Here is a 23818-nt window from a genome sequence, read left to right as displayed (position 1 = left end):
ACTATATATGTTTTATATTTTGGTGCATATAATTACAGCACAGAGTATAACACAACAGAAGTCTTAAATTTACTGAACTCCAGTCTTCTAAATTAGCAATGTTAGAACTGTAGCTGCTGCTGTTATCAATGCTTGAGTCCTGGTAACTTTTGCTTTTTTTTAAGCTAACATATTTATAGCTAAAATTATTTACTGATGGGACAGACTATATCAGTTCACTTCAAACAAGAACTGATTAAGACCACTTGTTTAGTTGTTTACTATAAATGCAATCCCCCCCTCACATTTTCTAAAAAAGCTTCCTCATTTAAGAAAATTTATTTTTAATAAAATATAACTAGGTAGCTAGGTATGGTGGCACATGTCTATATTCAGCTAACTGGGAGACAGGGGGACTGCCTGAGTCCAGGAATTCAAGCTTGCAGAGTCCTATGATTGTGCCACTGCACTCCAGCCTGGGTGACAAAGTGAAACCCTGTCTATTAAAAAAAAGAAAGAAAGAAAAAACAACAAGGTATGTTTCACTAGGCTAAACCTATAATAAAACTTAATGTAAGAGTAGGAGTTAACCAGGGATTCACGAGAAGGCTTCAGGGAAACCCTGAAATGACATGGAAATTTCTCTTGGAAGAGGGTAACCAGCTTTGAATATGTTTTTGAAATGACTTACACTCTTCCATCACTGGTAAGAGGTTAAAATTGCAGCATGAGGCTCAGCGCCTATAGCTTAGTGGCTAGGGCGCCAGCCACATACACCAGAGTTGGCAGGTTTGAACTCAGCCTGGGCCTGCCAAACAACAAAGACAACTACAACCAAAAAATAGCCGGGCATTGTGGCAGGCACCTATAGTCCCAGTTACTTGGGAGGATGAGGCAAGAGAATCGCTTAAGCCCAAGAGTATGAGGTTGCTGGTAGGTTGTACTCTATAGAGGGAAACATAGTGAGACTCTGTCTCAAAAAAAAAAAAAAAAAATTACAGCAGGAATTTAAACTCATTATATAACAAATAAGAAGTTAAACTCATTGTAGATCTCACTTCAATTCTAAACAACTAAACATTCATGTAAAAATGCACAAATGTTAATAAATATACAAATAAGCATCAGTGGCCAATAATTACAAGTGTTGCTTCTCATTAGCTACACATTGCCAGTGCAGGTGCTATACACTATAAACTTCTTGGCAATATGTAGATTAATAGCAACTAAATTGTAAGACAAATATAACTGGTATCAGTGCTACAATGATTAACTATATTAAAAGGAATGAACTTTATCATTCCAGATAATGGGATATCTTCTATTTTGAAAGCTCTTCAGGGAAAAGGACACCAATGCTCTATTCTTAGTAATCATTTTCATCAGACAAATTTTTATAGCAAAAGGATCAGTTACACTTTAAACTAACCTGCTTGCACAGTCATTTGTTGCTTGCACATCTTGCTGGTCAAGAGAAGAGCCCTTACCTAGGATAAATGTCGCCAAAGATATGGCCCAACAACTGCACACGAGCCAAGTAGCCTAGGAGTGGGTATACAGTCATCATCTGGAACAGCAGGAATATCCTTGCAATGAAGGACAGGGTGTCACCGCTAGGGAAGTTGTCCAAAAAATTCTAATCCAAGAAAGATAATGAGGCAGTGTTAAAAGTCACATTCAGTACATACAAATTTATAAAATGGACTGTTTTCTGCTTATTTTGAATATAGGTACTACTCAAACTGTGGTTTGTGGACTGTTACCCAACCACAAACTGCCTGTTGACTATTTTTATGTGGTAAGTACAGAAATTATTTATGGAAATTTGAAAGTTGCCATATTTTTATCCTGTTTTACAAAAGTATCAACTGGTAATTGATTTGACATTAAAACAACAAAGAAAATCTTGTCCTCCACTATAGACAGATTGAGTAGCACTGCTCTATAAGGTTCAAGCACAATACCCAAATCTGTTACAAAGATTTAAGGCTTAATTACATTTAATTCTAAATTTTACCCTCACTAGCTCTCTTGCTTTTCCTCCTCTGAGGCACTGTAGCACTTTCAAAGAATAGATTACGGAATCAGGTGAGAGTATGTTCATCACCTGGTATTATCAATGTGTATAATCCAGCACTAGACTGAAAAGTATTTCTGCTTCCTTCCTCCATTTTAGTTTGGTATAAAACAAAACAAAACAAAAAAACTCAGAATTTTTACTTTTCCTTTCAAATACAAATGACTCTTCCATTTTAGTTTGGTATCTAAAAACAAAACAAAAAGCTAATCACTCAGAATTTTTATTTTTCCTTTCAAATACGAATACCACAAATATTCCTATTCCTAAGGGAGTGAACTTTAGATGGGATTGTTCATCTCAAGGAAATTTTCTGCAAACATCTGGCTGCCAAAGAATTTCTGAAATCAAGAGATTAAGAATATTTCAAGCTATCCTAACAGAAGTAACTGAAACTTATTTCTCTTACAAAGATGAGACTGCTACTAACACTGTTTGGCTAAAATAACCATTATACACACAAATCAGGAGTAATAAATCACATTGCATATTCAACTATGCTCTATTAGAAAAATTTCTTCTGACTAGAAAGTCACCTGTGAACTTTTATAAGAATTCTTTTATAAGAATTTCTTCAGTCACATTTAAGTATAGACTATTCCTTTCCTAAGATTTCGATAGGTTAAATCAATGAAAATATTATTTATGGAAACTTTTCATTAAAAGATTTTTTTCTGGCTTGGCTCCTGTAGCACAATGGTTACAGTGCCAGCCACATGCACAGGGCTGGTGGGTTCGAACCCAGCCCAGGCCTGCTAAAAACAACAATGACAACTACAACAAAAAAATAGCCAGGCATTGTGGTAGGTGCCTATAGTCCCAGCTACTTGGGAAGGCTGAGGCAAGAGAATCACTTGAGCTCAAGAGTGAGGTTGCTGTGAGCTGTGATACCATAGCACTCTACCAAGGGCAACATAAGTGAGACTCTGGCTCAGAAAAAAAAAAAAAGATTTTTTTGTCTTTTATTCGTTCTCTCTCTCTTTCTTAACAGCCAAATACTTTGTTTTGCTGCCTTCCACTAAGTATCAAAATGAGAATAAGATCTATCATCAGGGACTAGTGAACTAAGATAACAGTTTATCCAGGGCATTTCCAGATGTGGGCTTTGGAAAATAAGGAAGTTCACTGTTCTCTGTGGAGGTTTCATAAATTACTACTTGTAACAGTTCTCCACACAAGGGGAAATGATAGCAGTCATTTATCTTAGCACCACAGGTGTTATTTCAGAACTCATCTAAAAATCTAATGGCACATGTATTTATTTAATGAAAAAGGATACCAAAGTTCAGAAAGAATGAGGAAGGTACCTACATTCCCATACTTAGATCGTAGAGATGGTATTCAAACCCAGGCCTGTCTGATATTAAATCCTGCCACTACACAACCCTGTCTACAAAGCAAATATGAAGGGGTAAACTTTCACACACAGAGGGTTCATGGTGCTTTACCTGCTCAATACAATCTTTGGACAATGGTGGTGAAGGAAATGAAGCAAAAACCAGGATTCCAATATAGAGGTAAGTTAACGTCACCAGCAAATAAGCAATACACAGGTCCCTCACCTGTAAATATAGAATAAAATCCCCACAATCCGATAGAAATTTGCAGTAAGTCTATATGGATAGGTTACATGAGAAGACTGACAAATAAATATAAAATTTATCTTTTTCCTTATGTGTGAGTATACTTTCTAGGTATCTAATTTGTTCACAGAAAGTAGCTGAAATCTACATATTTCACTACTAGTCTGCCAGCATTATTATTTTTTTTTACTCGTCTGGAATAAGTAGACTAAGCTACTTGTTGGCCTACTTAGCAAGTTAACATAAATGGTGAATTTTATATGACTGAAATTTTGACTTCATTTCAAAATATAATTTATTTACCAAATTATAAAATATTTAACTACACAGCTAAGGGACAGCAAGAAAGCAAGCCTAAGTCACACTTAGTATGACGTACAAATATAAAAAATTGTTCCCTTAGTAAAAAAACTTATATCATCAAAACATGCTGAGACCACAAGAGAATGGAACATATTAAAATATATTTAATACAAAAGGAAAGCTAGTTAAAAAGCACACAACAAGCAGATATTAAAGACGAGCTTTATAAGGCTAAACAGTAAACAAAAGGAAGTCAAAAGGCAGCTGTTCAAACAGCTGCACAATGTTATTATTGGAGTCAGCAAACAAACAGAGAACATTAAATAAAGTGGACTGCTTTATTCACTGCTGTTCCCATCCTCCCAACCTCCCAACTCCACGCATAATAAAAGGCTCCAAGATACTTAATGCAGCCAGCTGTCAGATCCAAAGAGAACAGATTCCACAGCTCACAAATATGTTCTCCATCACCACTGAAGTTACAGCCAAACAATTCAGCACAACTAAATTATGGCAATGAGCCTATTCATTTTTCATTTTAAACACAAATTACTTTGAAAGCTAAGAAAAAAAATTATATACAATTTTTAAAAATTTGATGATACAATAAGAAAACTGGATGTTTGGTATTAGGGAGCATTTATGATTTGGGGGTAACTTTCCTCCTTAAACGGGCTAGAGCAATCGTAGAGTTTTAAAAGCTTGAATGTTGATAAACTCAGTTAAAAAGCAAGTAACAAGCTACAAGAAATCTTAAGGTCAGTACTAAGTTGACAATCAGCTTGAAAGCAAACCAGGATTCCAAATCCTCTATTAGGTGCCAGATAGGCATATCCAGATTGGTTCCATTTGCCCCTCCACCCCAAACTTCTAATTGCTTAGGGATGAGGGAGAAGAGGACAACTCAACCCGGGGTTGGGGGCAGTTTCAAAATCTTTCTTTGCTCTTTTGTTCATGAAGCTTCAGGACTGATAGCTAGACTTCAGTCATCCCTTAGGGTTAGGGTTGCCTTATGATACCACAGAGCAGTGGTTCTCAACCTTCTTCCTAATGCTGCGATGTATTTTCATTGTTACAAAAGGGTCGCGACCCACAGGTTGAGAACCGCTGCAATAGAGGATTCACAGAAATGCTTATTTTCATATCAAAGGGTAGTAGTCTCCCACTGTGATGTCTGAAAGTCATTCTGCCCTCAACCTTCTCAAGGCCAATCAAGAACAGAGGCAGCCTTGTAAAAAAATCTTAGGAGGCAAAGTAGCTGTGCCAGAGAGGACTCTGTGTCAAAAGGGATAGCCACCATTCCATGGACAATCATTAGCTATATGCTACTTGATCACTACTTTATTTTATCTGACTTCCTGCAAAGAAATGTACCTTAGTTGGGAGAAATCTGATGACGATGCAAAGGCTAAGATGTGAGGGCTTCCCAGTAAGATGGCTCCCTCCTGTGCTTTCTCTGTATGTACATCTCACATACAACAGCCATTATACTGTATTGTAACTGTCATTAATGCTTATTTTATAAAAGCAATCCATATTCATGATATAAAGGATCTCAAGTGGAGATAAAATGTCCCTAGATATCCTCAAAATAATTGTCCTTGTACCATGTTGCTATTTTCATTTTTCTCTAAATTCATCCATACCACTAGAATACGTGATTCTGAGGATAGGAACTGTGTCTTTTTTATCTTTATATCCCTAGTACCCAAAGAAACATTTGGCACATGGTAGGAACTCAGTAAATGCAGATAAAAAATGATAACCACATTGGCTCTGTTTACTTAGTGCTTCTAGGTGTGAGCCTGGGGGCTAAGAACGTTACATGTGTTGTTTCATTTTATCCTCTTAACAACCTTATAATGTAGACATGGCTATTTTCTTCATTTTACAGACAAGTAAACTAAGTGCAGCAAGTTTCTAAAACTCCTTCAAGGCTATAAAGCAAGTAGCTAGTGATGCCAATATTCAAATCAAGGTCTTTCTGATTTCAAATTATATGCCCTTAGCTATTATCATGGAGAGCTAACTAGTCACCAAGGTATCTGTGTCGTAGGTAGACCTGGGTCAAGGGTTGCATATCTGTTTTCATCTGAAAATACCCTAATGAACAGAAATGATGCTTTCACTGTAAAAGCAGCTGAGGTTTAGCATGATCCTGGGAAACACACCGCCTTCAAATGGTATATACATATGTGAGCTTTGCTATTCTCTGGCTCAAACCCAAACCATCGCTATACCAGGCCTAAAAATATAGTCTCTTGAAAGCCCATTGAATGGGAAAGGGTAGAAAAAGTTATCTTTTAGAAAATGAGGCTCAAAGTAAAGAGTAGATTTAAAAACAGACACAAGTGATAGTATGAACTGGTAGTATGTCAAGAAGCCTATACATTAATAAGGTAACCTACTCTGCCTCATCAATAAGCAATGGCTGGCAGGGTCGATGGCAGGGAACTAAAAACAGATGGAATGCCAACTCAGAGTGAGGACTGGATTTACAACAGGGCCAGAAGTGGGTCTGGGAGCACATTCAGTTTGTCAAACATGGTTTATTATTTGTTCCACAAACCGTTCATAGTGAAAATACTATCCAGTGAAGTATTTACTAACAAGACTGACAGAAACCAACCACAGAGACCTACTCCAAACACTTACATAAAAACTTCTGGTGTACAGCCAAGTAAACTACAGACTTGTATGAATAAGGAAGAAATAAATAAATTAAGATATTAGGCATCTCAAATCATTTTAAAGAGCAGACTAAACTGAACAAAAACAGCACTATATAGGTTATGATTCAAACACAAAGAGGAACTATAAAAGGGTTAACCCACATACCAGGAGAGTTTTACGGACTATATCAGGGGTCCTCAAACTAGGGCCAATGGTGGCCCGCCTAGGACATTTACTGCCCCGTCAGGTGTTTTTGCCACAGCTGCCTGTCCTGCTTAGCAGCTGACTCGTCCCGGCCCACCGGGTGTTTTTGCCACCCTGCCTGTCCTGCTTAGCAGCTGACTCGTCCCGGGCCACAGTGCACATGTGTGGAATGTGCACCAACTCTCCAACTCTGCTCTTTCTCTCTGTCTCTCCCCGCGGGGTGTTTTTGCTGTCCTGCTTAGCAGCCCACTCGTCCTGGCCCACAGTGTGCATTCCACATGTGGAATGTGCCCCACATTCTCCGACTCCCCTCCTACTCTCCTCCTTCTCTTTGTCTCTTGATTCCTCCTCTCAGTCTCTGGTGTAATTGGAGGAGTCACCAGGTTGCCTGTGCAGAGCCTGCTGCTGCCTAAAGACCAAGGTAAGAATAAGTTAGGACTTTTTTTTTTTTTCTAAGTTAGGAGGTCTACTTTTTTCTTTTTTTTTGCAGTGAGAAGGGCCTTTTATTTGCAGTTAAGGGGGGCCTTTTTTTTCTGAAGTTAGGTCTTTTTTTTTGCAGATAGGGGGTGCCTTTTTTTTGAAGTTAGAAGAGCCTTTTTTTTTTAAGTTGGTTAGTTGGTTGGGGGTGGTTTCTAGAGGGGTTGCATCACAGTGATAACGCAAATAGTCAGCGCTCAGTGCTAATGCAAATTGTCAGTGCTCAGAGGTAATGCAAACAGTCAGTGCTCAGTGTTAATGCAAATTGTTAGCAGTCAGTGTTAATGCAAATTGTCAGCAGTCAGTGTTATCGCAAATGGTCAGAGGTCAGTGTTAATGCAAATGGTCAGTGCTCAGTGTTATCGCAAATGGTCAGAGGTCCGTGTTAATGCAAATGGTCAGTGCTCAGTGTTATCGCATGGGGGCCCCACACTGGTAATCTGCCTAGGGCCCCATGGGAACTTAATCCGGCTCTGCAGACAGCCAAGGAGTAGGAAACCCAATGTAATTGACAGTAAGTGCGTTTATATTCTGATTGCTATTCAGTTGTGTATGATGTTGTATGTTGTGTGCTGTGTGAGCCCCAGTTCACACTGTTGCGATCTCTCAGCGGTGTATTAGATTCACATTAGATTCTGAAGAAAAAAGGCATACGTGCCTTCTTTTTTCTGCAGTGGAATCTGATCGTATGGGTCTTCTCACCCACGCGATCAGATTCCTGTGTGAGTTCACAGATCACAGTGTGATTCACACAGGGTAGTGTGAACTGGAAAGGTGGTGGGGGAACCGGCTCTGTAATTGTGCCTGTTCCCGCACTGCACCAGTGTGAGCCTGAGGTAAAAGCAGAGTTCCACTATATGGGCACTGGTGAGGCTGAAATGATGTGGACTGGCAAGGCTGCATTGATGGGCACTGATCAGACTGGACTGATAGGCAGTGCAGTCTATATGTCTCTGTGTGGGCAAAGTTATTGCTGGTATATTGTTCTTGGAGCACTGTATATATATATATATATATGTATTGGCATTTTACTAATAGCAATTTGGAATCCCTAGGAAACAATGATATCAAGAAAGAGAAAAATTGTCTCAGAGCATAGGATATTCGAAGAACAGTGGACTTATGATTACTTTTTCATGCAGTACAAGGAAAGAGCTGTGTGTTTGATATGCCAGAATATAGTGTCTGTGTTCAAAGAATACAATTTGTGTCGACACTATCAAATTCAACATAAAGATAAATACAATTGTTTGGTCAGAGAAGTGAGAAAAGATAAAATATTAAAACTGAAATATACATTGACAACTCAGCAAAATACTTTTGTGAAGCAGAAACAGCTAAATACTTCATACTGCAAGCAAGTTTTCAAGTCGCCAAGCTAATGGCGTGCACTGGCAGACCATTCGTGGAGGGAGACTTTGTTAAAGAATGCCTTCTTTCTGTTGCCAAAGAGATGTGTCCAGAGAAGGCTGATTTATTTAGTACAGTGAGTCTTTCAGGACCCTCAATTACATGAAGGATTGAAGAAATGGGAGACAATTTGCATCAGCATTTGCAAAACTCCACAAAAAAACTTTCCTATTTTTCCTTGGCACTTGATGAAAGTAATGATGTTCATGATTCTGTACTTCTAATTCGTGGGATGAATGACTATTTCGAAGTCACAGAAGAACTTGATGCACTGCAAAGCATCAAAGGAACTACAGGAGAGGATATTTATGAAAAGGTTTGCCAAACTGTGAATAGTTTGGAGCTGGACTAGGCAAAACTAGCCAGTGTGACAACTGATGGTGCTCCTAGCATGGTGGGGTCTAAGAAAGGAATAATTGCTTGCATTAACCAAGAGATGGACAAACATAACCATTCTCATCCAATAGCCATACACTGACTGCCTCATCCACCAACAAGCGCTGTGTAGTAAATCACTGAAGTGGGACTCTGTTATGAAAACTGTGGTATCTTGTGTTAACTTCATTAGCGGTAATGCACTAAATCACAGTCAACTTCAGGAATTTCTGTCTTAGCTAAATGTTTCCTGTGAAGATGTTCTGTACCACACAGAAGTCCGTTGACTGAGTTGAGGGAGAGTTTTGAAACATTTCTATGACTTACTTCCACAGATTATAGCTTTTCTGCTTTCAAAAAACAAAGAAGTACCAGAGTTCAATGATGCAGAATGGAAATGGCACCTTGCCTTTCTGACAGATGTAACAGAGCTACTCAACACTTTCAATGTGCAACTTCAAGGAAAGGGGAAGCTCATCTGTAATATGCAATCACATGTGAAAGCATATGAAGTGAAATTAGGCCTCCTCATCAAACAAGTGAAGGAGGAAAATTTCTGCCATCTCCCCACAACTCTAAATCTGTTAGTGGAAAATCCATTGGTTGCATTCCCAAATAAAACATGTGTGGATTCACTGAAAAAGTTGCAAAAGGAGTTCCAATTTAGATTTAAAGAGCTTCATCTCCATGAACAGGACATACAGCTTTTCCGTAACCCATTTTCTATTGACATTGAAAATGCGGATATGATTTACCAAATGGAACTGGCTGACCTACAGAATTGTGACTCTCTGAAAGACGCATTCAAGTCAAGCAGCCTTCCTAATTTCTATGCATCTCTGTCCTCTGAGACATATCCTAATCTCAGGAACCATGCACTCAAAATGGCAACCATCTTTGGCAGCACTTACGTCTGTGAACAGACTTTTTCCAGAATGAAACATCTGAAATCTCCAACCAGATCTAGACTAACGAATGCACACTTGCATCACTTGTTACGACTAGCAGTGACAAATATGGAACCAGACATTGACCATCTCATTAGCCAAAAGCAGGTTGATAGTTCCCATTGAAATACTGGTAAGTTTGTTGATTTAACTTTACTTGTTCTTCTAAATATTGTATTTGTTCCCGTTTTGTTTTTTTACTTCAAAATAAGATATGTGCAGTGTGCATAGGAATTCATTCATAGTTTTTTTTTTTTTTTTTTTTGTAGAGACAGGGTCTCACTTTATGGCCCTCGGTAGAGTGCCATGGCCTCACACAGCTCACAGCAACCTCCAACTCCTGGGCTTAAGCGATTCTCTTGCCTCAGCCTCCAGAGTAGCTGGGACTACAGGTGCCTGCCACAACGCCCGGCTATTTTTTGGTTGCAGTTTGGCCGGGGCCGGGTTTGAACCCGTCACCCTCGGTATATGGGGCCGGCGCCCCACTGACTGAGCCACAGGGGCCGCCCTGTTTTGTTTTTTTTTTAACTATAGTCCAGCCCTCCAACAGTCTGAGGGACAGTGAACTGGCCCCCTGTTTAAAAAGTTTGAGGACCCCTGGACTATATATTCTGAAGATAAGAAATGAGTGGGCTAATCTTCAGCCTCCCCCCTTTTTGGGTAAGTTATGCCAAAGGAATAGAAATGATATCCTGTTTAGTTATATGTGTAAAAATATGTTTAGCAAAAAACAAAACAAAACAAAACAAAACACCCCCTCCCCCCCAAATTACACAAAATTAAGTTGAACTTGGAAAACCTGGAAAATTTGATCCCTACACCTATTTAGGAGTGTCATTGTTTCAAAATGTCTTTAGCTCCAAGTTCAAATACTATATAGTTTATACAGAAGAGAAGGCTTTTCCTATTCTCTATGTCTTCTTTTCTACTTTGAAACCTTTGTTTACTGAGCTTAGAATAACTAACCTGATATCAATATTATGAATTCAGAATCCCTGGCAAACTTCACATTTTCTGACTTAATCGCAAGAAAATATTATACCATGATGTTAACAGGACTTCTATAAGTCAAATTACTTACTGAAACCTGATAAAAGATATAATCATTAACCAGAGCAAATGACAAAGCTTTTCTCAAAGTATAGTACCCATTATCTTGATTTACACTACGTATGAGTCAATTTCAGTAATCAAAAGAAAGGATATATCCCTGAGAGACGTGGAAGCTGAAAACAAAGAAACAAACAAAAGAAAGGATACATATTTATATATATTCAAAATGTTTGGAATGCTGCTGGCACAGAGTGCTTAATAAATGTTCATTTTACCACTAGTTATTACTAATTTGTTAAGAAGATAACATGAATTACAAAGTGGTTTTTTGAAAGCTGGACATCACTTCATACTTAAGTTTTAGTTATGATAGAAGGAAAACATCATGGGCGGTGCCTGTGGCTCAGTCGGTAAGGCGCCAGCCCCATATGCCGAGGGTGGTGGGTTCAAACCCGGCCCTGGCCAAACTGCAACCAAAAAATAGCCGGGCGTTGTGGCGGGCGCCTGTAGTCCCAGCTACTCAGGAAGCTGAGGCAAGAGACTAGCTTAAACCCAGGAGTTGGAGGTTGCTGTGAGCTGTGTGAGGCCATGGCACTCTACCGAGGGCCATAAAGTGAGACTCTGTCTCTACAAAAAAAAAAAAAGAAAACATCATCCATTTAAACCTTTGCTTTTAAGCCCTTGTCTTAAAAACATTTTCCACAAGTGAAAGTTGAGGCAGATTTTATTAGCTAATCCTCACATACTAGTTACAAAGTCCTACTTCCAAAACTGAGTGGAAATAAGAACTCATTTTTATGGTATTTACATATGAAATACAGATTTCAAGGCTCATTGAGTGTTCTAAAAGAAAAGCAGTGACCCTTCTTCAATCCTTGGGGGACCATGAAGGAAAATATTCATCTCTATCCAGTCCTAGCTTCTCACACTAGCACATACACCTCTAGATAAACGATGTGATTTTTCCATATTCTGGGATAGCAAGCAATTCTACTTAAGAACTGTGGGGAGCAAAAAGTTAACCACAATCCTCCCTTTGCATGGTAGTGTGAGATAGTAAGCCAGGGGCATCCAACCTTTTTTTCTTCTCTGCTGTACACACATTGGAAGAATAAGAGCAGTCTCAGGCCATACATTAAATACACAAACACTAATGAAAGCTGATTAGCAAACAAAAGGTCTGTGCATGAGCTTCATGAAATATGCACGCTTGTGAAATCTGACACCACAGATGAGCAAAAAAATCCTCACAAAATCAGCATGTGGCCCATGGGCCACAGGTTGGACACCCCTGCTAAACATTATTGTGCAAAGCAATATGGAGTCATTTAGGCTAAGGCTGAGATGCTACAGCTGGTCTAGTTGGTTTAGTTCCTAAGTTTTTACCTTTACCTCCTGTCTCCCATTCTTATTGTTTTGTAAATTTAGCACCCATCCTAAAGATGCCTATCTTGATTAGGAGATTAACTTTTCAATTGGAAGTTATACTAATTACTCTTTAAAATAAAGGTTAATGTAGTCTTTAAACTTTTACATATGAAACTATATTAAAAATGAAAACTATAAAAAATATAAAAACTATATTAAAAATGAAAAAATAGGGTGGTGCCTGTGGCTCACTGGGTAGGGAGCTGGCCCCATGTACCGAGGGTAGCCGGTTCAAACCTGGTCTGGGACAAACTGCAACAAAAAATAGCTAGGCGTTGTGGCAGGCATCTGCAGTCCCAGCTACTCAAGAGGCTGAGGCAAGAGAATCACCTAAGCCCGGAAATTGGAGGTTGCTGTGAGCTGTGTGATGCCACAGCACTCTACCAAGGGCAATAAAGTGAGACTCTGTCTCTACAAAAAAAAAAAAGAAAGAAAAAAAGAAAACAGTTTTAAACTACTTTCACTGTTCTAAATCGCTGACCTTCTGACAAAATTTGGTAGACCTATCCCCATCTCTACATATTGGCTGACAGTGGCAGGCAGCCAGACCCTCTTCATCCAGTAACATTTCTGGTGACTACAACGGGACCCCTAGACAGCTCCAGTAAGTACTACTGGGGAAGCCTAGCAGTTGCCTGGACAAACTGGCCCAAGAGGTGCAGGGTTCCAACCCTCCTAGCGCTGCCAGGAGATTTCTCCTGGGAATCTTCAGGTTGTGCACTCATGCACCTGCTGTCCCTAATCACTAAGGTTCACCTGCATTATTCTGCTTGGGCACTGAGAACTTTAGTAGTTCTCATCAGTTCCGGTTTTGCTCTTGAGAAATCTGATGTTTCTGTATCTGGTCAATATTATGGGAGCTCAGGCCGCATGGCTGTGCACTGAGAACTTTAGATCTCATCAGTTCTTGTTTTGTTCTCGAGAAATCTGGTGTTTCTATATTTAGTCTACCTTGTGGGAGCTCAGGACTCAATCACAAATGACAGCCCATTGGGGTGTATTCTGTCTGATTGGTCTCAGTATGAATATCCACCTACAACTAAAAAGACAATGAAATTTTACTGTAATACAGCCTAGCTGATATATATCATCTTGACTCTGGAGAAGGGTGGCCTTTAAATAGATTCTTGAATTATAATAATGTTACACTGTTTAAAACAACAAGTCTGGTTAAAATACTTAGGTTTGTTTTTTCTTGTTAAATTTATGAGTTTAAAAACAGTAACTAAACAATGAGTTTAAAAACAATAACTAAAACCTAGGTAAACTGCTAAGATAAATAAATTAGATAATTTAAAAAATTAATAGTCTAAAGAAAAATATTCGTTTAAAAGCCAGCAAATATAAAGTCTGCTTCTGTCTGTAGATCTATCTGCTTGTGCGTCTGTATATGTCTTATACCTGTGACTTTTCACTACCAAAAGGAAAAAATAAGCATATACATCAAATATTTTACCAGAAAAACAGAAAAGAACTCAAATGCCTTTTGTACAGGTGACTTTAGTATTCTTTGATAAATAAAATTAGTTTTAAACCTGTTGGTAAAGTTCAGATATTTAAAGATTATAGAATTGCCATTGGTGAGGACTATGGATTTATTCCCTTTGCCTAACACAGCAACTACAAGGCACAGTCTAGCCCACAATGCCCCTTCCCTGCTCAAACTTTACCCCTTGGGTAGTCTAGTCTTAAACTCTGCACTTGGTAAATAAATTAAAGACACAGACAGGTCCTATCCTTTGCAGCCATCTTTGATGCCATGTGGCTATGTGAGACTTACAAGAACCAGGAAAGGCATCAGGGATGGTGCCTATGTTGTGGTTTTAAAATACTTTTCAATAACTTAAAACCTTAAAGTCATGTTATATTCCACAAAACGTCTCTCACTTATAAAACATAATACTTTGGCTATTTAGACTGTTTGAGAAACTAAGTCTTTATCAAAGACATTCTGTCTCAAAAAAAAAAAAAAAAAAAAGGCCTGTTGAAAAAACTGGCTAGGTATCTCATCAAACATTTCCTAATCTGTGATAAATAAAAAATGTCACTTTCTGACATGTCTAAAAACTCCAAGTTACTTTGAGACCTTGAAAAAATAATAATTTTCTTAATACACAGATAAAAGACAAAACCATAAAAGAGATAAAAAGATAAAAGATGACACAGATAAAACCTTGACTTACAAGAGACTTTCAAGTCTAATCTGAGATTCCTTATAAAAGGTTCCAGTAAAGACAATCATAAAAAAAGCCTAAATAACAATTTTTCTTACCTCACTTTATATAATAATCAGACTCAGTATACTGAAAATACAGTGTATTTTGACAAATAAATTAATCCTGCTATGATTCGTTTTTAATAAAATGAAAAAAAGACAAAATAGAATTAAAAAATAAAAAACTATAGCTCACCTATATTAGATGTCAGCTTTGTCTACAATGCCAACTCACAAAATTACACATAGCTGTTTAACCAAACTATCTGTTCATAAGACTAAAAGACTTGCCAAAAATATAAAATTATGTACAAGAGTCAGATTTATTCCAACTTGTTTTTTCTTACTGCTTTTTAGTCTTGAAATAACATATTAAGTTTTAATATGTAAAATCTTTTAATTTCAAAGTAGACACTGAAAAAAATTAAAAACATTTTAATATGCTTGTCCCAATCTATAGATGATATGCCAAAAAAAAGTAAAATTTGTTTCTGACTCTAAGACTAATATAAAAAAGAATACAAAAACCTTAAGGCTCAACAAAAATCACTCAATTCACTATCCCAAGTGACTACTAAGTGACTTCACAACCCTGACTTCATCCATGTTGACTTAGAAAAGCTAGATTAGACCTCTGTTTACTTCTTTACCCTAAAATAATTTTTAAGATATCTTCCAAGACCTATATTCCAATAACAGACCCACCCAGACCAAAAAACTTACTCCTGGGCACCTCCTTAGCTACACTATGTTCTAGGTGATAGCCAGGTTATCCTCAAGACTTAGAGAAAAAGACCTGACGACCAATGCAAGAGAAAACAAGACTGGCCTCTAAGAGGTCCTCCTCACAACCCCTACAACAGTCCAGCTATCTAGATTATGTCATTTCCACATCTTGCCTTATACCCCTGAAAAACCCAGCAAACTCAAGCCAGACCAATAATCTACAAAACTGTGCAGAGATAAAAGTTAAAAACTTCAACTGCTGAAATAAAAAAATATTATTCTTAGACATATTTATTTATTATTACATTTAATATACCCTTTGTCTTTTATTAACTATACTACGTTATTCTGAATATAACTTTAAACTTAGCCCTCACCCAAATAAATTCAATCCCTAGACAAATACAATAAATCTTAATAATTATTTCTACTTAAAATCTATTTCATAGATATGAAGTACGATAATAAGAGTGAGAAATGAAAGCTCATGCAGTGAGAATAAGACAGAGTCATTCAAGCTTGGGCTGAGATGACACAGCTGGTTTGGTCTGTTTGGGTCCTAAGTGACCTTTACCTCTTGTCTCCCATTCTTTTGTTTTATAAATTTAATTCCTCCTAAAGATGCCTATCTTAAATAGCTTAAGTAGATTAATTAAAAAATTAATTATTTCCTTTTTTTTTTTTTTCAGTTTTTGGCGGGGGCTGGGTTTGAACCCACTACCTCTGGTATATGGGGCCGGTGCCCTACTCCTTTGAGCCACAGGCACCGCCCATAAAAAATTAACTTTTAAATGAAAAGTTGAAATATAATAAATCACTAAGTTATACTAATTATTATTTAAAATAAAAGTTAATGTAGTCTTTAAAAATTTTTTTTTTTTTGAGTCAAAGTCTCACTTTGTTGTCCTTGGTAGAGTGCTGTGCTGTCACAGCTCACAGCAACCTCAAACTCTTGGGCTCAAGTGCTCCTCCTGTCTCAGTATTTTTTCATTTTTAGTAGAGACGAGGTTTCACTCTTAATCAGGCTGGTCTCAAACTCATAAGCTCAAGCGATCCACTCACTTTGGCCTCCCAAGGGTGATAGGGTTACAGGTGTGAGCCACTGGGTCCAGCCATAAACTTTAATATATAAAACTATAATTTTAAAAATGAAAAAACAAAACAGTCTTAAAAAAACTACTCTCACTGTTCTTCAAAATTGCAGATCTTCTGACAAAGTTTAGACCTATCCCCATCTCCACATATTGGCTAACAGTGACAGTCTGCCAGACCCTCTTCATCCAAGTAACACTGAAATCTTGAACAATTTTTATCAAAACATTAAAAAGTCTGTTAGTTATAAATGTCTAGGGAAATAAGTAAACAGTAAAACTAGTATTTATTGATTTAGTACACTGTAACTTTAAATATCAGAACATTGAGAATTAAAGTATTTTATTTCTTTGTAGAAACTTAGTGAGAGTACTTTGAACTATTCTTGTCTCCTCATAGTATAAATTACAATTTGCAGTAAGCATTTTTCTCAGTTTTGGTGATCATAGTTCTTTATTCTAACTTTGCATCTGCTGCTAAGATTTTATCCTTTGTGCTTTCAATGTTATGAAATATCTCTAAGAATTAATGTGAAGTTTTCTGACAGTGTCATTTCATCTGAGATTTCTTCATTCTTGTCACCACAATCACTTTCTAAATATATGTTGATAAAGTCACCTTCCCTAAGTTACTCTGGCTGCATCTAGAGTCTCTTGAATGGTAGTAGAGTCAACATTTCCGTAATTGGCTATTTCTTTTCTAATTCTATTTATGTTCAATTCAAATTTCACTTGCACTATTCTTGCTTTTTGTTTCATTGTTCCTTTTTTTTTTTTTTTAAGACAGTGTTACTCTGTTGCTCTGGGTAGAGTGCCATGGTGTCATAACTCACAGCAACCTCAAAGTCCTAGGCTCAAATGATCCTCTTGCTTCAGCCTCCTGAGTAGCTGGGACTATAGGTGCCCACCACAATGCCTGGCTTTAGAAATGGAGTCTCATTCTTGTTTAGACTGGTCTCGAATTCCTGAGCTCAGGAGATCCACCATGGATCCGCCTTGGCCTCACAGAGTGGCACGCAAGCCACCATGCCCGGCCTCAATTCCCTCTTTCAATTATTCATTTTTGTAAAACATCACATCAGGTCATCACGGGGAGACAAAGAGACAACACAACTACCTGCTCTGCAGTCTGTGAATAAAGTGACTAACACACATAGTGACCAACCACTGACAGACTTTCAAGGAAGTAATGTGACTGGTCACTAATCATGATGTATGCCTGTTATTTACATAGTGATTTGAGAACTGAAGGGCTAGGAGCTACTACTTTATGCAAGTATTCATAGTTCAAATCTTGTGGCAACTGAACTTTGAACAATATTGAGGGAGGGACTGATGTAATTTAACTAAACCACAGTAACTGAAGTTTGTACACAAGTAGGGATCATGCAACACGAGAACTACCTGTAATTTAACTCATTATTTTGAGGCTGTTGTCTAGTAACACAAACTAATTTCGAATAGATAAAAATGTGTATGAGTATTTAAGACAAAACATGAGAATTTTATAAAATTACATTGTTCCTCAGATTTCCAGGTATACAAGGTTGTTCTCTATTATTAGGGAGATTTTGGTGGTAAAGTTTGAAAAGCACAGCCTTATGGATATAATAATCCAATGCATGAGAATTCTACTCACAAAATGGGTTTCTGAGGTACTTTATCTAAGTTGACTTATGAAAACAGGCTGTGCATATAAGAAGAAAAAGGGTAATATACCCTAAAAATGTCTAGCCCCTATTGTAAGGCAGATCATGTTATGCATGTTTCCTATTTTATAATATTTAATTCTCATTACAACTCTGAGAGGTTAAGTATCATTAATGCTGTTTTTACACATGAAGAAAATGATATGTGAGATAAGGTCACCAAGTTAAGAAGTATGGAAAATACAGACTTACTCAACTCCGACTCCATTTATAGGTAACATGCCCAGATGTGTGGTCAGTAAGGACCAAGAAGAGTGGACTTGACTTGCCTTCATTTGAGAGATAACTTCCCTTCATTTAGAAAGCTTTTGCCTTCTTAATGACTTTGCCAAACATTACCCCTTACTCAAAGCCTTCTCAGAATCCCTACGCACAACGAACTCTTCTTTCCTTTGTATTTTCAGTAACAACTACATAGACTTCTATTTGAGCTTCATCATGATTTTTTTTACATGGTTAAAAACTTAAATTGAGATGAAAATCTGCAAACAAGGCAACTAGTAACTAGACAATTTCTACGTGCTTTGGGTTTAGTTTGGCTTTTCCTTTTCCAATGGCTTAAGGTGGAAGATTAGGTTTTTGATTTGAGACCTTTTTCCATTTTTAATGAATGTGTTTACAAGTATATAATTCCCTCTGAGCACTTCTTTAGCTGCATATCATATGTTTTGAATTTTAATAATCTCAAGGTATTTTTTAATTTTTCTAGTATCTTTTTTCTTTGACGCATTGGTTATTTAGGAGTATGTTGTTTAATTTCCACATATTTGTGAATTTCCCACATTTCTTTATTATTAATTTGTAACTTCACTGTATTATGGTAGGAGAACATACTTTGTATGATTTTAATACTTTTACATTTATTGAGACTTGTTTTATGATTCAGTATATGGTCTATTTTGGTAAGTATTCCTAAGTATTTAAAAATAATGTACAGTCGATGTAGATAGAAGACTTTTATGAATATTAGATCGAGTAGGTTGATAGTGTTTTTCATGCTTTCTATATCTGTCTTTTTGTCTATTTGTTCCATCTATTACTGAAGGAGGAATGATAACATCTCCAATTATAATTGTGGATTTGTCAACTTCTCTTTTTAGTTTGGTACTTTTTACTTCAGTTTCTTTGGAGTTCTGTCATTGGGTACATATACATTTAGGATTATCATGTTTTCTTGATGAACTGATTCCTACAGATCATTAGGTAATGTTCCTTTTTTATCTGGCAATATTCATTATTCTACTTTGTCTGATATTAAGACAGTCATTCTACTCTTCTAATGTCTAATGTTTGCATGGCATATTTTCATGTTTAACATAGACAGCATATAATTAGGTTTTGTCTTTTAACCAGTCTGACAATCTCTATCTTTTAATTGCAGTCTTTGGACCATTTATATATAGTGTAATTATGTATATGATTGGGTTTAAATCTACTATTTTGCTTATATGTTTTTTTATTTGTCCCATTATATTTTTTTATTTGTCCCATCTATTCTTTTTTTTCTATCTGTGTCTTCTTTTGGATCAGTTGGGTAATTTTTATGATTACATCACCATTATGGGTTCCTTAGCTGTAATCTTTATTTTTTTGGTGGTTGCTCTATGGGGTCGGCAAACTATGGTCTCTGGGCCAAATCTGGCCTGCTGTCTGTTTCTGTAAATAAAGTTTTATTGAAAATAGCCACCACCCATTTGTTTACTTATCATATACAGTTACTTTCATGCCACAACAACAGAGTTGAATAGTGGTGTCAAAAACCATATGGCCCTCAAACCTGAAAATATTTACCATCTAAACATTTACAGAAAAATTTGCTGACCCCTGCTCTATAATTAAATTTAAAAATTAACATACTATAACAAAGTTGCGTAAGTGTACCCCAAATATAAAGTGCTTCAAATAACGTCTATCCTTGTGAGATACAAGTCACTTCCTCAGATAATTACTCACATTGTTTTCTTGATTCTTATTGTTCTTCAAGAGTGTGATAATACAATTATGAATAAAAAAAGCAAGAGTAAGTACTCCAGTCAGCTGCGGAAACTGAAATCTTATCTCTAGGAGAAAAAGAGACAGAAACAAAATGTTAAAACTGAAAACTACAAATTGAATGTTAGCAGCCAATGCTAAAAGTCAGTTTTTAGTTTAGGGAGTAAGAATACTAAAATATCTGTACAAAGTTCCTCAAGAACAGCATTGTACTGGGGCAAAACACTAAAAGATGAAACACAAGAAACAAGAAAGAAATGTCTACTTTGTGAATGTACCTTATATTCATTTTTCCTATTTGAGGTCATACAACTAGTATGTGGCAGAGCAAAATTCAAATTCAGGATCTGTATGACACTAAGCCCTTCATTTTTTTAATATCTGAATTTGTCAGAAAAGTATCTCTAGGAAAGGAATTATGGATGGGAGAATTAGTCATTTAACATTCTTCAATGATAAATCTAAAAAACATTAATTAAAAATATGAAAAATATCTTAAATGTGCACCAAGAAGGAATTGGTTACATACAGTTGCACAGTGATATATGGTATTTAAAAATCATGTTGGAGAGGAAGATTTTATGCTCTGGCAAAATATCATGATTCAAATAGCATGTATAATGTGATTTTACTTTTCTTTTTTAAAATGTGTATGTACATACATATGCAAAGAAAAAATATAAATAGTGGTTATCTCCAGTTGATGGGATTTTATTTAAAATTAACCACTTACCTATATTCTATAATTTTCTATAATAAACACAAAGTTTTTAGAAATATGAATAACTTTTTTTAAAGTACTGCCAATTTCTACTTTAAGGTCTGCTAATGATGAATTGAAAAATTGATTTCATATAGAATAAGACTATGATTTTCTTGAAAATATTGCTGGGAAAGCATAGTAGGTGGCAAAGTGGAGAGAACAATGACCCATCTCAGGGATTCCTTAGTGTAAAAGGTAGAAATAGAGAAAAAGTCCACTGGCTCTTTGCTATATTAATTTAGGTCAAAAAGCGAGAACAATTAAGAATTAGGCACTACATGTAAAAGAAACCAGGAAGGAAGACCAACGAAATTACATAGTCAGTTTTTTTTCCTTTTTTTAGTTTTTTTTAGACAAAGTCTCACTTTGTCACCCTCAGTGACATAGCTCACAGCAATCGCTAACACTTGGGCTTAAGTGATCCTCTTGCCTCAGCCTCCCAAGTGGCTGGGACTATAGGCGCCTGCCACAACACTGACACACCAACTCTATTTATAGAGTCCGGCTATGGCTCTGGCTCAGAATGGTCATGAACCTGTGAGCTCAGGCAATCCACCCGCCTTGACCTCCCAGAGTGCTAGGATTACAGGCATGAGCGACTGTGCCCTGCATCATACTCAGTTTTCTATCAAGTTTTTTGTTCGCCTGTTAGCTTTCATCTTAATTTTATCTATGGAAGCAATTCAATGTATTTTTCTTATGCAAATTTCCCCTTTGTCTGTGTATATAATCTTTTCAATTTTTAGCATTGCAGCAATAAAATAAAAATTTGGGGAACTCCCATTTGTTTTTTTTTTTTTTTAAATCTCTTAATGAATTGGGAATAGGACAATTTCTTAAGAAAAAAAGATTGATTATGTCAAACCAACAGTCAGCATTATATTTATATAATAGAGGCACTGTTTTTTAAAAGATGAGAAAGTTATTTGTAGATAACCATATTACTTGCAGATATTCTTAGTAGAGAAACTGAAAAATTCTCTTACTCTGAGAATTCAGAGTAAGGTAGCTAAATAGGAAAAACACATACAGTAGACCCTCCATAGTTGACCACCTCCCTATATTGACCACTCCCTTACGTAGACCTAACTTTCATAGATTGGATCTGCATTACATGTATGTATCAGCATAGTAGGCCTAGTTCCTTATGTTGATCACCTCTCTATGTTTACCAGTTTGTTATAGTCCCTTGGGTGGTCAACATACAGAGGTTCTATTGTCTTTAAAAAACCCAACATCTTTCTTATATACCTATACTACTTGGTTAGAAGCTATAAGACAAATAAAAGGATCCCAGTTACAATAGCAAAGTAGACATAAATTTGGCCTACATATAACTTTAACATATCAAATTCATATTAAAATATTATAAAGCTTTACTGTGACAAGTATGGAGACCTACTATTCAGCTTCCTTTCAAGTGAGAACCTAAAGCAAAGAGTGTGGTTAGCTGATAGCATCCAGCTGCAGCCCTTTTGGGACCTGCTTCTCTGTTCAAGCAGAAATCACCTGGGCAGCTCCTAGATAAGGACTAAGCATGTCAGGGTACTATGGCCTGACCACTTTAGCCTCATCCTGGACTTTAGGTGATCTTTGTACCACAGCTTCACATGGATAAGCTGGATAAGACTTTCTGAATCTATTTCTACCCAATCTTCCTTCTTTCCCTCTCTCCTTCCAATACTTCTGATCATTTTCAAATTGCTTACTTTATGCCTTGAAAAGACATATCAAGAAATAATTTAAGCAGATGGGGAGAAGATAATTGCAATATATATCTGAGAAAGAACCCATATTCAGAATGCATAAAGAACCCCTATAAATCAATTAAACACCCCCAGACAACTAAATAGAAAATGGTCAAGAGACTTGAAGAGGTACTTCACAAGAGGAAATCCAAAGTTGGTGTAAGCTGTGATCATGCCATTGCACTCAAGCCTTGGCAACAGAGTGAGACCATGTCTCTTAAAAAAAATATAAATCCGCACCCATAGCACAGTGGTTACTGCACCAGCCAAGTACAACAAGGCTGCTGGGTTGGAACCCAGCCTGGGCCTGCCAAACAACAATGGCAACTACAACAAAAAAATAGCTGGGCGTCGTGGTGGCTGCCTATATAGTCCCAGCTACGTGGGAGGCTAAGGCGAAAGAATTGCTTAAGCCCAGGAGTTTGAGGTTGCTGTGAGCTGTGATGTCACAGCGCTCTACTGAGGGCAACTTACTGAGACTCTGTCTCAAAAAAAAAAAAAAAATGTAGGCAGTGCCTGTAGCTCAGTGGGTAGGGTGCTGGCCACATATACCCAGGTTGGCAGGTTCAAAACTGGCCCGGGCCAGCTAAACAGCAATGACAACTGCAACAAAAAAATAGCCAGGCGTTGTGGTGGGCACCTATACTCCCAGCTACGTAGGAGGTTGAGGCAAGAGAATTGCTTAAGCCCCAGGGTTTGAGGTTGCTGTAAGGTGGGACGCCCTCGCACTCTACTGAGGGTACCATAGTTAATACTCTGTCTCAAAAAAAAAAAAATGTAGAGAGAAATCCTATTATATGTGAAGACACTACTGAGTATCAGTGAGTGGTAAAATGTAGTCTTCTCCTAATGACAAGTGAATAACAAAACTACTCAAAGCACATATGGGTAGAAATTTATCTTTTCTGGTGACAGGAATATAATGTCCCTATCAAATTGGTAAATCATCCTATAATCCTTGAAAATCAGTGTCTGAAGCCTCCTTGAAGTCAGTTTCAAAGCATTTAATGGTTTTTCATTTAAAAAATATAATGTCTACTAATTGCAGTCTTCAATGTGTTCTAA

General features: G+C 37.0%; 1 protein-coding gene across 6 annotated transcripts in view; it reads right to left on the bottom strand.

Moving 5' to 3' along the window:
• SLC38A9 (solute carrier family 38 member 9) overlaps positions 1-23818 on the bottom strand; it is a 96046-nt gene that overhangs the window by 5405 nt on the left and 66823 nt on the right. For 5 of the 6 annotated variants that reach the window (XM_053590457.1, XM_053590446.1, XM_053590467.1 and 2 more), the window contains 3 exons: positions 20204-20310; positions 3505-3618; positions 1467-1615 (listed from right to left, as the gene is read on the bottom strand). In XM_053590457.1, coding sequence (XP_053446432.1) covers positions 1467-1615; positions 3505-3618; positions 20204-20310 — 370 coding nt within the window. The remainder of the gene's footprint in view (positions 1-1466; positions 1616-3504; positions 3619-20203; positions 20311-23818) is intronic. The other variant, XM_053590486.1, reaches the window with a different exon arrangement.

Source organism: Nycticebus coucang, chromosome 1, assembly GCF_027406575.1.
Source record: "Nycticebus coucang isolate mNycCou1 chromosome 1, mNycCou1.pri, whole genome shotgun sequence".
NCBI lineage: Eukaryota > Metazoa > Chordata > Mammalia > Primates > Lorisidae > Nycticebus > Nycticebus coucang.
This window is presented reverse-complemented; position numbering and strand designations above follow the sequence as displayed.